Source organism: Peromyscus leucopus, chromosome 1, assembly GCF_004664715.2.
Source record: "Peromyscus leucopus breed LL Stock chromosome 1, UCI_PerLeu_2.1, whole genome shotgun sequence".
Lineage (NCBI taxonomy): Eukaryota > Metazoa > Chordata > Mammalia > Rodentia > Cricetidae > Peromyscus > Peromyscus leucopus.
This window is the reverse complement of record NC_051063.1, coordinates 128,207,547-128,222,865: the sequence shown is the minus strand read 5'-3', so window position 1 is coordinate 128,222,865 and position 15,319 is coordinate 128,207,547. Positions and strand designations below refer to the sequence as shown.

General features: G+C 44.2%; 1 protein-coding gene across 1 annotated transcript in view; it reads right to left on the bottom strand.

The window, feature by feature from the left end:
- The window catches only part of Oca2 (OCA2 melanosomal transmembrane protein), a 279,134-nt gene that overhangs the window by 75,415 nt on the left and 188,400 nt on the right, over positions 1-15,319 (bottom strand). The window contains exons 22-23 of the mRNA XM_028894677.2: positions 8,976-9,069; positions 5,754-5,847 (exon numbers count right to left, since the gene is read on the bottom strand). Coding sequence (XP_028750510.1) covers positions 5,754-5,847; positions 8,976-9,069 — 188 coding nt within the window. The remainder of the gene's footprint in view (positions 1-5,753; positions 5,848-8,975; positions 9,070-15,319) is intronic.

The following is a 15,319-nucleotide window of genomic DNA, read 5'->3' as shown; positions in this document are numbered from 1 at the left end:
TGAAGCGAGCCATCCTGCTGAGACCCCTGCCATGGTTAGTAGTAAAGCAATTCTCCATATTTAGGACTACTCTTTTCATTATCGGCAGAGGAAGATGCGAGTCTAAACAGGAATCAACTGGTCAAGCATTAAATCTTGCACTTTGTTCCCAAGCAGCAGGATCAACAATGTACCCAGTGCTAACTTGAATAGCAGCTCGCTGTCTCTTTCCCACATCTCAGGCTCCCACAAGTGTCATTCAAGTTAATGTCTCATCAAAATTTACAATGTTACTAGTTTCTCATAAACTAGAGAAGTGTCTCATATAATCATATAATAAATCTCCCCAAAGTTATCTTTCTTTTTTTTATATGGGGACAACTTAATATTTTGGACTCTGTCCCTCACATTTTCCATGGTGAAAATTTTAATTTCCAAATTCATATGTTAAATGTTTGGAGGTGATATCACTGAAAGGTGACTGACTCATCTGGAGTCCACTCTCATAAATGGGATGATCTCGTGCATTAATAAATTGATGGACTATTGAGGGATTGGCTTTATTAGAAAAAAATGCTCAATGGCATACTTGCTCTGCCTCATCCTAGGATGCCCTTTTCCATGTTATTATGTAGCAATCAGGCCTGCACCAGGTGCCAAGCAGATACAACAGCCGATGATGGTGTAGGTGTTCAGCCTCCAGAATTCTGAGCTAAACAAACCTTTATTCTTTGCAAATTACCCTGACTTGAGTATTTATTATATTGTGATACAGCAATAGGAAAAGGACTGTGGCCTGGCGGTTATGGTGCACACCTTTAATCCCAGAACTCAGGAAGGCAGAAGCAGGTGGATCTCTGTGAGTTTGAGGCCAGCCTGGTCTACAAGCAAGTTCCAGGACAGGCTCCAAAGCTACACAAAGATACCCTGTCTCGAAAAACTGAAAGAAAAAAAAGAAAGAAAGAAAATGGACTGTGGTAGTTGGTCTTGATTATAGAATGACCTAAGAAATATACCTCTAGGTATGTCTAAAACACATTGCCAGAACAGGATAAACTGAGGAGGGGAAACTGACTTCAAAGTGGGCAGAACCTTTCAAACCCTGGCCAAACGTAAGAAGTTGGAGAAGAAGCAGTGTGTGCGCAGCTGCCTTCACATCTTTCTGAGCAGGTGTGTCCATCACTGCTGCTGCGATCCTCTGCCGATTTCAGTCTTCTAAAGTGGACTAAAGACTAGTGGCTCTCAGGGAATGTGCAGGCTTTCAGCACTGGCTCTCCAGGGAGCGCGCAGGCTTTCAGCACTGGGTTGGAATGGATGAATTATTCAGCTTCGTGCGCTGAGTAACTAGTAACAGGTACTGTGGCTCTCCGGTGTGGAGGCGGACATTGTTGGATAACCGCAGCCTCGTGTGTAAACTAATCTAATGAATTATAGATGTGGTTTGTTGTTTGGGTGGACTTGTATGTGGGAGAATGTGTAAGAGTTTGGAGCTGTGGCCTAGAGATGTTCCAGAATGCTGTAAGCAGATTTTAATGGATCGTTCTGTTGGGAATGTAAAGAATGCTGAGAGAAATGCAGATACTAATAATGGTGCTCATGAGATTTCAGGGGGAGAGAGCGCTCTGCTGGAGATCGCAAGGCAGGTCCCTTGTGTGATGTTGCAGCAGAGCATCTGACTGCATTTTCCCCACTTGTTAAAATTTCTAATGAAGCCAAATTTCAAAGCAATGGACTAATTTGCTCGCTAGAGGAAATTTCAAGACAGGATAACCTTGGGGCTGCAGAGTGGCTGCTTCTCACTGATCTTAGCCAGGTTTACAATTCACACAAAAGTCAAGCCAAAACAATAGGGAAAATACAGTTTGGTAATTAAAGGACCTTAAATAAGTTTGAAGTTTCAAACAAGATGGGTTCTGACAAAAAGAGCTGTAATTTTAACCACCTTTAAAGGGTGACCCCAAGCTCTGCACTGGGACAACAGACAAAGTGTCTTGATGTCAGGGCCCCATCAAAGGCTGCACTGTGGCCATGTAAATTCACTGGAAAGGAGCCTGAGCTGAGAGTGCTACTGTAAGGGCTTCCTGCTCACAAACAACTGCCTGGAAGAATTTTGGTCCCGGTTCAGCTGCCTCAGCACTCATGACCACGTCAGTTCTGATAGGAAGAAGCCAATGACGTCACTAGTGGCAACAGAACTTGAAATCATCACCCACACTGCGCTGACTTTGGAGGCACACAAGAGGGGAGAAGATAGGTTATGAAAGCTCTCATCCAAGGCTTCAGAAGGCTGTGAGGTGAGGGAATGTACGTCAGGGTTGGGTTCCCTGGAAGGAAACGCTATAAACTTGAAGCCTGAGTTTGAGCCATGACTCCAAGTAATCGGAGATTCCAGAAATGTGTGGCACTCACAAAGGAAAACTGAAGGCAACAAATTGCCTGGCCCAAGAGACAAGCCACAAGAGCAGAGCTGAACGTGCCAAGCTAACCAAAGCAGGCAGAGCATGAATCATGCCATCCAGAGCTCTAGATGCCAGGCCTGGGGCTGTTTCTAGGATGGTTTCTGTCTTTGTTCGGTTCATTCTTTCCTTGCTATTGTCTTGTTCCTTTTGGAATCAGGTTATTTCTTCTGTGCTGTTATATACCAGAAGTACATAACTTATTTATTTTTCGGTTTTACACAGACCCTTAGCTAAAAGTTTCTTTTTAATCCCAGAAGGAACTTTAGACTTTAGAAGTGTTGGAAATAGATGCCCCAACTTTACAAAGAAATTTTAGGTGACTGTCCAGGCTGCCAGCTGTCTCTGTCTACTCTTGCAAGACTCCTGAAAGTTGCTTGCGTCCTTCTCCCATTTCTCAGGTAATATTATATCCTTCTGATGTCTTTGATGTAGTTGAAGACTAAATAATTATAATTTTCCTTAGTTATGATAAAAGATAAGTTAGATATGAAACCTTAGAGTCACAAATATAAGATAGATAGGATATCTTCTTTAATTTTGCCAAATACAAATAGACTAGTTATTATAAATAGACTAGATATTGTAACTGTAATTCTTGTTTGATAATTATTTTATTATCTGTAATTTTACTTTGTGAAAGTTAAAACCTTCCTTTTTGAAAAAAAAAAACAGGGGGAAGTGCTGTGGGTTTTTCTGTATGTTAAATGTGTTGCTCTGATTGGTTAATAAATAAAACACTGATTGGCCAGTAGTCAGGCAGGAAGTATAGATGGGACAAGGAGAGGAGAATTCTGGGAACAGGAAGGCTGAGGCAGAGAGAAGCTGCCAGCCGCTGTCATGAAAAACAACATGTAAAAGGTACCGGTAAGCCACCAGCCATGTGGCACTTATAGATTAATAGAAATGGGTTAATTTAAATAAGAAGAAGTAGATAACAAGAAGCCTGCCACATCCATACAGTTTCTAAGCAAAAAAAAAAAAAAAAAGTGTTGGAACTGAAATATTATGGAGAATTTTGAATTTAGACTGCCCAGGTTTTGCATGAGATGGTCATGAATATATTCATACCCTAGGAAAATTGTTATTTCTTACTCCAACAACCTTTTACTCTGCTGGCCTAGAAGACATGGTTCCCAAATGGAAGCATGATATTATCTCCACTAAATTGAACACTAAGACTTCCCCATGGTTACTTTGGATTTTTTGTGTCCTTGAGTCAACAAGATAGAGTAGGAATTAAAGTAATGGCAGGTGTGATTGATTCAGCTGACCTGTGGAAAACTGGACTTCTATCACACAACAGATGTAAGATTATATAGAGAGTACAAGCAATTTATAGAGCATCACTTAGAATTACTGTGCCTTGTGGTTAAGTTCAATGGGAAATATAACCCAATCAAAACAGTATGATTAAGGAACATAAATGCTACGAGTCTTTCTTTTCTGTTTTGTTAAGAATGTGTTTGTAGGGATGGAGAGATGGCTCAGTGGTTAAGAGTACTTGCTCTTGCAGCAGACCCGGGATCAATTCCCAGGACCCATAACTATCTATAACGCCAGTTCCAGGGGTCCAATGTCCTATGCTGACCTCCTTAAGTACTAAACACACATGCCCTGTACATACACATATGCAGGCAAAATACTCACACACATAAAATACAGTTTAAAGAAGAGTATGTCTGTGTATCTATATTAACATATTAAGTAAATATCCATGTTTTCTTTCCCTTCTGTTCTTTTACCACATAACATAACATCAACTCTGAGCACTTCAGTACTGTCAAATCTATGCTATCATATTTAAGTTATGGGATATAGAAAGAGTAAGTATTCCTCAAAAGACTTTGTCACATATTCTGTGGAAAGAATTAGTGACTTCTCAGTTGTATAGGTGGCATCCATATCATCTTAGGAGTAGTTGTGACTCTATCATTATCATAATTTAGAGGACTTAGGGAAATGTGATTGAACTTCATCATCAGCTTAACTGGATTTAGAATTGCATAAGAATAACAGCTCAGGACACGTCTGTGAGGGCATTTCCAAAGAGGGTTACCTGAAGTGCACAGGGGGAGAGGGGAGGGGGGAGGTCCACCCTTGGAGTGGCTTGACCCTAGCTCACTTATAAAGGGGCCCAAGGAAAAAGAAGTTGCCTGCTAGCCTGCCTTCACTTCTTCCTAAGCAAGTATAACTATTACTAGTCACTTCAGACATGTGACTCCAGCTCCTTTTGCCTTCCATTATGAGCTGGCTACCAGTGACTCTCTAGGAATCTTCTAGGCCTTCAGTGCCAGATGGGAACTTCAGAGGCATCCATCTCATGCGCAGAGCAGTTACTAGGTTTTGAAACTCTCCACTCTGCAGCTAACCCATTGTTTGACTGCTCGGCATCTATTCTGTGAGATTGTCTGATCCTCCAGGGAGTCTTGCATATTACAGTGCATTATACTAAGACACCGCTCTCAGTCCTCAAGTAGGTGTGACAGCCAGGGCTCTTGTCCAAGCTCAAACCCGGGCAAGAATTACCTTGCAGAGGAACAAGTTTCTAGGGTAGGGATGACTGTCTCCAAGAGCCATAGTCTCTCTGCCACTTCTCCAAACACATATTAGAATTCTTCACATAAGGGTTGGCAGAAGCCCATTACTGTGCATACACCAAGTTCAGGTTCATGACTCAACACCAAATAAAGATCATTGTGGCAGGACTGTTTCACAGGTGCCCCTTCCTTCCATTCCTCTCCCTTCTTTGCTTGGAAAGTGCATCTGGGCCTCGGAAACAGAGACACACAGGCAACCAAGAGCAGAAAATGAGCCTAGCCTCTGCAACAGATTTCCTTTGGTAGATATCAGCTGTTTCCCTGACAACACTGAGTCCATCTCTGTGCAGTTCTCCTGCAAAGTGCTCACACATGAAACATCTACTTCCAGCCTGCCTTCAGTGTGATTAACTTGGCCCTAGTTTTCAGTATTATTCCTGAGTCCTTGCTAACATCTTTTTTTCTATGCACTCACAACCTTCACTATCTGTTCCCAACTAAGATTTTCAAAATGTAAAATCACAAAGTGTCCAGCAAGCTTACAACCATTTCTTAGCCATTTCTTCAGCCCAAGTCATTCAGAACATGATGAAGCTAATTTTAATAACAAATATGCCTTGATCTGAGTTGATATCACCTGTACCAAAGTCTTTAATCACCAAATCATGAATATCCAAGTGTTCAGCATCATGCATTGGTGCATTTTTTATTAAAGTAGTTTAAGAACCTGATATTTAAGGAAGTATTTTAAATGATTATTTTTTAATATTTAGAGTACCTGAAAAATTCCATGAAAGAGAATCCATACCCATGCTGCTCTGCAATTCCTGCACAAACAACGTTCGCAGATGCTCCAATCAGTGTCCCGTTACCTGGAATCAGAAATTAAAAAATAAAGTAACAGCCAAGCTCATCTTGGAAGCTGATCTCTGCTCTATTCTTCTGTTCAAAGGCTGTGATATGATGGTTACAGTCACCATCAAAGTCGAGGTTTTGAAAATGTGTGGAAACCCAAACACATTGCAAAGAAGAAAGTGAGTTATCTGTGTGTAAATGGCATGGTTCCTTTACAGATTGTAATATCAATGCTCTATATGATGCTAAGGAGAATTGAAAAGGTCCCTGTTGGAATCATGTAATGTGCATCTTTTGGAGAAAAATGCAAGCAAAGCAAATGACCATGGGTGGCAATCTGTGTCCCTTTTTAAACAGTGTAACAAGACCTCAGATATGAACCTCTGGACTCTAAGCTCAGACATCTGCTAGGAAATTCTTTCAGCAGATGAAAAGGGTTAGAAACATCAGGTGAAACAATGGCATAACCTGACTTCATTCATTAACATAAACATTTTCTTGAATAAGCTTTCTTTGTGCAAATGGGATGAAAGAACATGCTGTGCACCACGGGCACTTATGCCAGTCCTACAGTCTGGGTGAGGAAAACAGCCAAGGCTATCCCATCAAATTATTCTCCCCACCCCTTATTCTCTCCCTCACATAGTGATTCATTCAAGATGGACTTACACAGATGAGCCCAAGAGCCTCTTCTTTCTCCCTAAAGGAGCCATCAGTATTCAAGTACACAACCCAGGCTCCACCAGCTTAACTCAGGTCTGACATCAGTACATGAACAGTAGAGAAAAAGCCCGTTTCCCCTGAGAGCTAGTGAGCAGCTAACCCTGCTGTGGAGCTGCTACAGTGTGTGAGCAGGAGGAAATGATGCTTCTGAAACTGGGAACGTAAACAGGATGAGGCAGAAGAGTTCCAGAGTCTCATGAAGAAGACAATGGCAGGGAGACTGGAAAGCTTGTTACGGTATCAGGGGTGAGATGTGGCAAGCCCGGAGCTTGAATCAAGGCTTCTGCCTCCAGAGCAACATCAAAGAGGAGGAGCCTAAAGGTGTCTAGGGATGTGTCATGGATAGACACAGAGCATCTGAAGGGTCTGTAACAGGTAGCAACGTACAAGTCATGGTTTTGGTGGCCCAGACTACCTACCTCCCCTGGGTGTTATTTTCAGATGTATCCACACTATCACTTGTCTGTCTGTCTGTCTGTCTGTCTGGTCCTGTTCTGAGCCTAGAGACCTGACAAATGAGACTCTGCATCCTTGCCAAATGTGATAATTAGTCTTAGTTGTCAACCTTACAACCAATATGCTTCTGGATGTACTGGGGGGGAATTATGTTGACTGTTAATTAAGGAAGGAAGACCCACCCACTAATGGGTATCACCATACCCTGGCTGGGATCCTGGGCTGTGTAAGTGGAATGCCGATGGAACCTGACCAGACACTGTGTCATAGGGTTTCTATGGCTGTGATGAATACCATGACCAAAACCAGGTTTGGCTTACACTTCCATATTGAAGGAAGTTGAGACAGGAGCTGATGCAGAGAGCATAGAGGAGGAATGTTGCTTACTAGCTTGTTCATCACGGCTTGCTCAGCCTGCTTTCTTATAGAACCCAGGACCACCAGCCCAGGGGTGGCCCCACCCATGATGGGCTGGGCCCCCCCCCCCCCTCCCGTCAATCATTAATTAAGAAAATGCCCTACAGGCTTGCCTCCAGCCCGATCTTATCTCAAGTGAGGCTCCCTCCTCACTGATGAAGTTTAAAAAAATCCCATTTAAGGGATGAATTTGCAGTGTCCTTGGATCTTGTTTCCATTTCTGGTGTTAAGTGTGTCTATGAAAGAAACTCTGTTGTTTCCTGGAGCTGTTTCTCAGGTGGAAAATTTTTTTAATTATTCCGCACTTCTATAAGATTTCGGCCTCAGTCACTGCATCCGACAAATTGGCTATCTTCTGAAGCCATACATGTGTCGCTAGCTGATGTTAATCCCGCTTCACAAATGAGCAGATAAATGAGCCAGAAAGTTATCGATTTGATAGTCAGATAAGTCAAAGAACACAGAAAGCTAGATTATCTGGACATGCCTGGAGGCAACATAAAAATGTTAAATATAGCTGGTGTGTTTATTGAAGATTCTCCACAATCCACCTGTGTTCCCACAGGCGATTAAGCCGTCTGAATATGAGGACTCTAGCTTGACTCCACTGCAGACAGCTACATCCGAGGCCCTCATGTATTAACCAGGGGTCAATTTCGACTGACAATCTCTAACTCACGTTGCAGCTTCTTTAGACTTCAGTCCCAGCACCCATGTTTGACCTGAACTCTTCCCTCTGCCTTTTAGATAGAGTCCCTGCTCACCCGTGCATTGCTCCTGGACAATGCAGCCCAGAGAGGAAGGCAGGAGAATGAGAGAGAGTGGCCACTGCAGATTCTTCTGACTTGGATAGTGTGGTGCGTGGAGGTGCAGGGTGGGAACGTGTTAGCTTTGAACTGTCAATAGTGATCCTGCTCAGACCATGGGGCTCTGCAGGGTGAGAAGTTGTAGGGAGCAAGTGAAGTCATGAATGAATGTGTTGTTGACATGGGCACCAATGCCTCAGACACATGCTATGGTAAGGCCTTCCCCCGGGGCGGGCCTCAGAGAGATGGCAAAGGTGTCTTCTGATCTGAATGTGAATGATAACACTGTGTAAAGAAAATGTCCACCACAGCATTCTCCCCCTGAAGGTTTACAGCCTGAAGACTGCTTCCCTACAGAGACTGCCCCTAATCTTGTCTCCTCGATCAGATGTAAGAAATAACCCCGCCTCTCTGTTCAAATGTACACAGTAAACTCTGGGCTCCCCAGGCACTGTGACTTCTTTCTCTGAGTCCAGAGACCTGATCCCAGTTTTTCTGTACGTCCATGCTTCTACCTTTTCTTCTTTCCCTTGCTGCTCCTAACTAGGGTTCCAGGACCCAAGCCATGCAAGGACAGGGCGAAAGCTGACAGGCTTCCCAGAGGAACTAAGGAATTCTGACTGTTCAAACTTTGAAATCAGGGTTCTCCTGAATTTACTTTTGATTTGCTACCTACCAGCTCCTTCTTTGTCTGCCCCACGGTGTCGGTGTGGTTTTCCCACAATGAAGTCAGGACCCCTTACCTCCCAGGCAGGCACCGAGAGCCAGGGCATACATGAGCGGCAGTGCAGGCAAACTAATTTCAGGGTCTTGGCTCAGGTTCAAAAGTACAGGAATCTGTGAAAGAAAGGGACATTGTAGCCATATGTCATAGAAACCTACAAGAGCTACACACTGTGACAGACTTACAGAATGTAAGGGGCCTTATGCTATTATTGTTGTTGTTGTTGTTGTTATTCCTATGTTATTATTATTATTAAGTGTGTGTGTGTGTGTGTGTGTGTGTGTGTGTGTGATGGGGTGGAAGTATCACAGCACAAGTGTGGAAGGCCAACCTTGTAAAATGGAGTCAATTCTTTCCTTCCGACCTCACATGGCTCAGGTTGGCAGGCTTATATTCTTGGGTGGCAAGTGCCTTTAACCACTAAGCTATCTCACTGGTCTTCAGAGAGTTGTTTTCTTTTTGCTTTTTTTTTAATTACCAGACTGTTAAATAAATAATTTAAAAAAAAAGAGAGAGAGAGAGCACCAGATGCACGGAAGGGAGCCAAAGCAAATTTTGGCATGCACAAAACCTTGAGTGTGTACCCATCTGTCCATGTCTGGTCCTAGCCAGATGAGGTTTCCTCATTTGAAGATGCCCAGACTGCTGCCGTGGGTCACAGTGGATAGTCATGTCCTGTCTCATGTGGTGCCTAAGAACCACGAATCCAGTGTTTATGAAATCCTGCCGGTGTCATGCTGTGCAGGAGGCACCATCTCAGTCCACGTTAACTCACTCCTCCTCAAATGTGTCTGCTATCACTTCAGTTGACAGATGAAGGCTGCTGAGATGGCTCAGAGGATAAGGGCACTTGTTGCCAAACCTGTTGACCCAAGTTTGATTCCCAGAACCACATGTTAGGAGAGAACTGACTCCTGCAAGGTGACCTCTGACCACCACCACTACACACACACACACACACACACACACACACCACTGTCATCCACCACCACCACCCACATATACAAGAGAAATGTAAAAAAATAAGAGGATGAGAGTGGGGCACGAGAAGACACAATAATGGTAGGTTTTACAACCAAATCATGAAAATAGTCTTCACTCAGAAGCAGCACCCTGGGAAAGCTGCCTCTCACCACTGCTCTCCCCAGTCATCCTGACCTGTGGCATTTATGCTAGGACAGGTATAGAGTTTACAACCAGGAATATCAGTTTCCAGAGAGTCCTACCAATAGCCAGTGGCCCTCTTCTAATAGAAAAAATTTGCATTATTGTAACCAATGAAATATATAGGACTATGACATTTCTGTAAGAAATGTATATTGTGTTTTTAAAGTATCATCTCTTTGAGTGTATTTATAACTGACAGTTTGCTGTCCTGTGTGTTTGAGATACACTCTGATTATCCTTTTCTCAGAATCTTGGTCCCCTAAATATATCACAGTGGTTTGCAGAGTGTGTGGACCTAAATCTGGCTACATGACTGCTAGTCAAAAAAAAAAAAAAAAAAAATGAAAGATGTCCTGCAATGTCCCTCCCAGGCCACCTTCCCTAGCCAGAGGACTCACTAATCACCTACCCATTGGGAAAGGCCTGCAGCCCACATTGCCAAGCTAGTGGAAGAGACAGTGTGTCTTTGCTGCTCACATCCCTATTCCTCTAGGGACGGCCTTATTTAGCTCTCATAAATGGCATATTGGGATTCAATCCCAGATCCTCCTTCTGCAGAAACAGCTATGAATCCCTATAACTGCTGTGTTATTTAGCCTAATTACAGGCTACTCGGCCTGGCTCAGCTCTCTATATTATTTTGTTTCTGGACATTTTAGAAAAGAAAAGGCTAAAAGCAATAATGGCATCAAGTGAGAAACAAAAAGGAAAAGCTTGTGTGAAGTACTTTTGACTTTCATCACCTCTGAGTGTTTTTCCCTATGCCAGGTGGTACAGCCAACAGCTACAGCTGCTTGAATACCTTCTTGTTGGGCCTGGAAAGAAACCTGGGGTAAAAAGTTGCTGAAGAACAAGACAGCCTTCAAAATGTGACTTTCACGCTGGGGTAGATGGCAATACACATGACTAGGTATATCCAAGAAATCGGTTTTTAAAAACTATAAAATTATGTGCATAAATTGCCATCACTTGAATTCAGCCCAGGATAAAAACAAGAACATTTTAAACCTGAAAATTGCCACAGAATCTTTCCTGTTCAAGCCAAGGAGATTAATAGAAGATACTTCAACAAAGGAAGAGTGTCTGAGAATTCTCAGTCCCTAGCACTGTATCTCGGGTCTCCAGTGCAGCCGTGGGGGCGGGGGGGGGGGGGGGGGTGGACACTGTAGCAGAGGTCCAGGAGTCCTGCTGCTACAGGGCTGCTCTTGGAGTCCCACAAGCTCTTGCCTACTGCAGACAGGAGGAGAAGGAAGAAAAGGCAGGTGGGTGTGAAGGGCATGGAAACATGTTCAAATATTAAAGTATCTCGACACCAGGATGCCAGTGTCTTCCACTGCCCATCCCATACAGCTTTCCCTCCACCTCAAGCAAGCAAGGGATGAGCCCTGGGACATGGTGAGGACCAGAGGCCTCACACTGACCCCTTCAGATACTCTATGGCTATTCCCATTGCATTAAATATTAGTAGTGCTATTGTTTAATATTTCACAGTTAACAATAAGCAGTGAAGGGAAGGGGTCCAGACAGAGGGCTAGCCACAGCTGTTGTCTCGAACAAGAGTAACCTAGGAACACTCGGAAGTGACGAAAGTCAGAAACATTTTACTTCAGTTTAGAAGAAGAAGAAAGAAGAAGAAGAAGAAGAAGAAGAAGAAGAAGAAGAAGAAGAAGAAGAAGAAGAAGAAGAAGAAGCAGCAGCTAAAATAGCCAGGCATGGTGGTAAACAGCTTTTAATTCCAGCATTCAAGAGGTAGACTCAAGAGTTCAAGGCTAGCCTTGTCTACATAGTGATTTCAAGGCCCAGGGCAATTTAGTGAAGCCTTGTCTCAAAAATAAAAATAAAAATAAAAGCTAATAACAAAGTTAGTCGATCCCAACCCCTGGGATGTGAATTCCTTCATCTACACTGCTCTGATTAAAATGTTCCTGAAGCCTTGTCCAGCCGACAGGGAAGCCTAGACTCCTCTACTGACTGCTTCGTTTTTCTCTGGGCATGAATAAAATTTCCATGGTGTCATCCCCCCAGTTATGAGCCAATTCCCTGAATCCCCTCCCTCCCAGTGACATTCCATCCTTTCCTCACCACTGACAAGCGTGAGCTGCTGTTTGTACACAGTAACATGATGAATGTGGGGACAGTTGGGAGACCTGATACAGAGAAGAGAGACAGGCTGTGTTTTCTCTTTCGTCTCATATGTCCTCGGGATAACAGAATTACTCGGCCATTGTTCTAAGGCAGGGGTTCTCAACCTATGGGTTGTGACCTCCTTGGTGTCAAATGGCCCTTTCAAAGGGGTGGCCTATGACCACTGTAGCAGCAGTCTGTCTCTGTCTCCGGAGCAGTTACATCATCACCTGCCACCAGGTGCCATTCTGCCCTCAGGTATGTGACATGTGCAGCCTTTAAAAGTGCCCACCAGGCACAGCTCGCTCTCTTGCCTCCTCTTCTTCCTCTTGTCTCTTCCTTGTTCTCTCGGTTTCTCTGTCGGTCTGTCTGCGTCTCTCATGTTCCAACTCCAACATGGCTGTTCGCTCGTTCACTCTCCCCCTCCCCCAGTAAACCTCCTGCGCTAACTCTGTTGCGTGGTGACGTGTTTGCTGAGTGGCGTCCCTTAGTAGGGCCTGCCGAAAGGTACCCACTTTGCCTTTCTTTTTCTTTTTTTTTAATCCTTACAATCGCATATCAGATATTTACATTGCAAATCATAACAGCAAAATTATAATTATGAAATAATTTTGTTTGGTGGTCACCACAACATGAGGAACTGTATTAAAGGGTCGCAGCATTAGGAAAGTTGAGAACCACTGTCCTAAGGAAACGATTCCTGCAGGCCCTACATCTCACCAAGTAGTCTTTAACTACATGACTGCGTTTGTCCTTCAAAACAGCAACTGTATCTACCAGTTCTTTGGTCCTTTGTGTATTTACATATGTGTTCCCTGTGGGAGTCTGCCCGAGTCCAGCTCCAACCTGTGAAGGGTTTGGGGGTGAGGAGAAAGGAATAAGGAAATGATAGATAGAAAGACAAAAGGAGCTGATAAGAAAAACAGAGACACTGGACAGCTTCAGGAGGGCCCTAGGTCAATACCCAGTTGCCTTGAGGTTTATTGCAAAGGACTTTTTATACAATGCCAAGGGGTGAGGCAAAGGACCTCCCACTTTCAAGATCAAAACACAACATACAGTCAAGTATAAGTATAGACCCTTCAAAACACCTAGTAATATAGCCCTGCTGGGTAAAGCAAGCTCAGCTTCTCTGACCTTGAGTAAGGTCTCACTAGGAAGCTTCTGTGGGCCTCCACAGCTCCACTGGATGCAGAAGGCACCACAGCTGTGTAAGGTGAAGGTGCTTCTAGTTAGAAGGGACTCTGCAAACAAGAAAACTGATGGCCCTCATCACTGATCAGTCAGTGGGTGGGAACCAAATCAGTGAGGAAAACTGCTGAATGGGTTCATGGGGGGTGGGGGGGATTCACTTCACACACCTGGGCTTGGACAGAAGAGGCTAGAGAAGAAGAAATCCAGAAAGCAGCCCCTGAAGCCCAGGAGCATGAACCCCAGCTTACCACAGCTGGTCCAGGAGAAAGTTCTGCTGGGGGAGGCAGGCAGTTAGAGGATGGAAGAAGGAGGGGACAGATTCTCAAGCCTGGTCTTTTACTAAGCAATGGAAAATTCCCAGGCAGCTTATCACAGACTGTAAAGGTAAAAATAAAACCGAAAGCAGCTGGCCATTTCCACCTGACTGGCCCTGGGCCACACATGCATTCTGCAACCCCATTGTTAGGTCTCAGGCTGTCCATGTCTAGAAATGAGCTCAAGCTGGACTAGAGAAGGATTTCTGGTGGTTTGATGAAAGCCAGCATTCCTCAGGAACTAATGAAACTGGTTCCCAGCTGCCAAAAGGAGTCATTCCCCTTTACCTCTGGCAGAAGGGACTGGATGGCTACCTGTGGTGCCTATCAGCATATCACAGCCCACACTGGCCTCCAGGCCACCTGGGTATCACAAGTACCCGTTATACATCTCAAAGCTCATGATAGCACTCTACCCTTCCCTTCCAGTCATCCTCATAAGCCACAGGATTTCTCCATCACTCTATCTCTATTCCCTCTCTTTCTCCCTCTTTCTAGCTATCCCTCTATCCTTTTGTTCTCTTGTTATTCTCTCCCATGTGCTCTCTCTCTCTCTCTCTCTCTCTCTCTCTCTCTCTCTCTCTCTCTCTCTCTCTCTCTCTCCTTTATCTCTTGCTGTCTCACTACCTCCACTATTCTCCCCGCCTCTCCCACTTCTCTAGAGCTGGCCATGTCTAGTCTGCTTTCTCTTTCTCTCTACTCGGAACTCCTCTAGTTGCCTCTGGATATTGTCTCTCTCTTTAGTCACAATAAAAAACCCTTACCCTAATAATGGAGCAGCCATGCCTACCATCTCCTCACTACACCACCACCATGACCACCCCACACTTACACCCATCAAGTGCAAAGGATCATTGCATCATCTTCTACATGTACCAAAGCCACAGGAGCAAAAGCCTCTGCATGACACTTGCCATCCTACTCTGCAAGCACAAGCTTAGGATTCCCAATCTCCATCAGCAATCACGCATGTGCAGCAGCAAGGACAGAGAAGGGGAGAGCTAAGTGCCAGAGAGCTGTCACCAGAGGCAAAATCAACCAAGCAAAGGCAAAGGAGATTCTAGCATGGTGGTAAAGAGAAGCGCCCTCCCTCCACTAAGACAAGGGCACCTCTCAGGATAGGGGAGGCCCAGCAGGAGGGACAGGCAAAGGCAGAGCTTGTGGCTCCAGGGGACACAGTAAAGCACTGACAGTGAGTGACTGGAGGATGGTAGACTGGAGAGGATGTAAACAAAGAGTTACTTTGGGGAAGGTAGCCTTCTGTGATTAATTCACACTTTTATCCCTGTATGCCAGGCATGACTCTTTTCTTCCACATGAATATGCATGAGTTTTCCTAATAAAATCCCTTTGTCTCCTTTGTTTAAGGAGATGTGCTTTGGGAGTTTTCCCAGTGCTCTTTTTATTTGAACAAGTAACAAACCTTTCTTCACTCCTGTGTTCCCCTTGTGTGCATATGGCTTTGCCCTCATCCAAGGGTGGACCTGCTATGCTCTGCTACAGGTTGAAATACCAATGCTATTTTATATGCGTTACAAATGAAATGGTCCTCACTAATACCGTG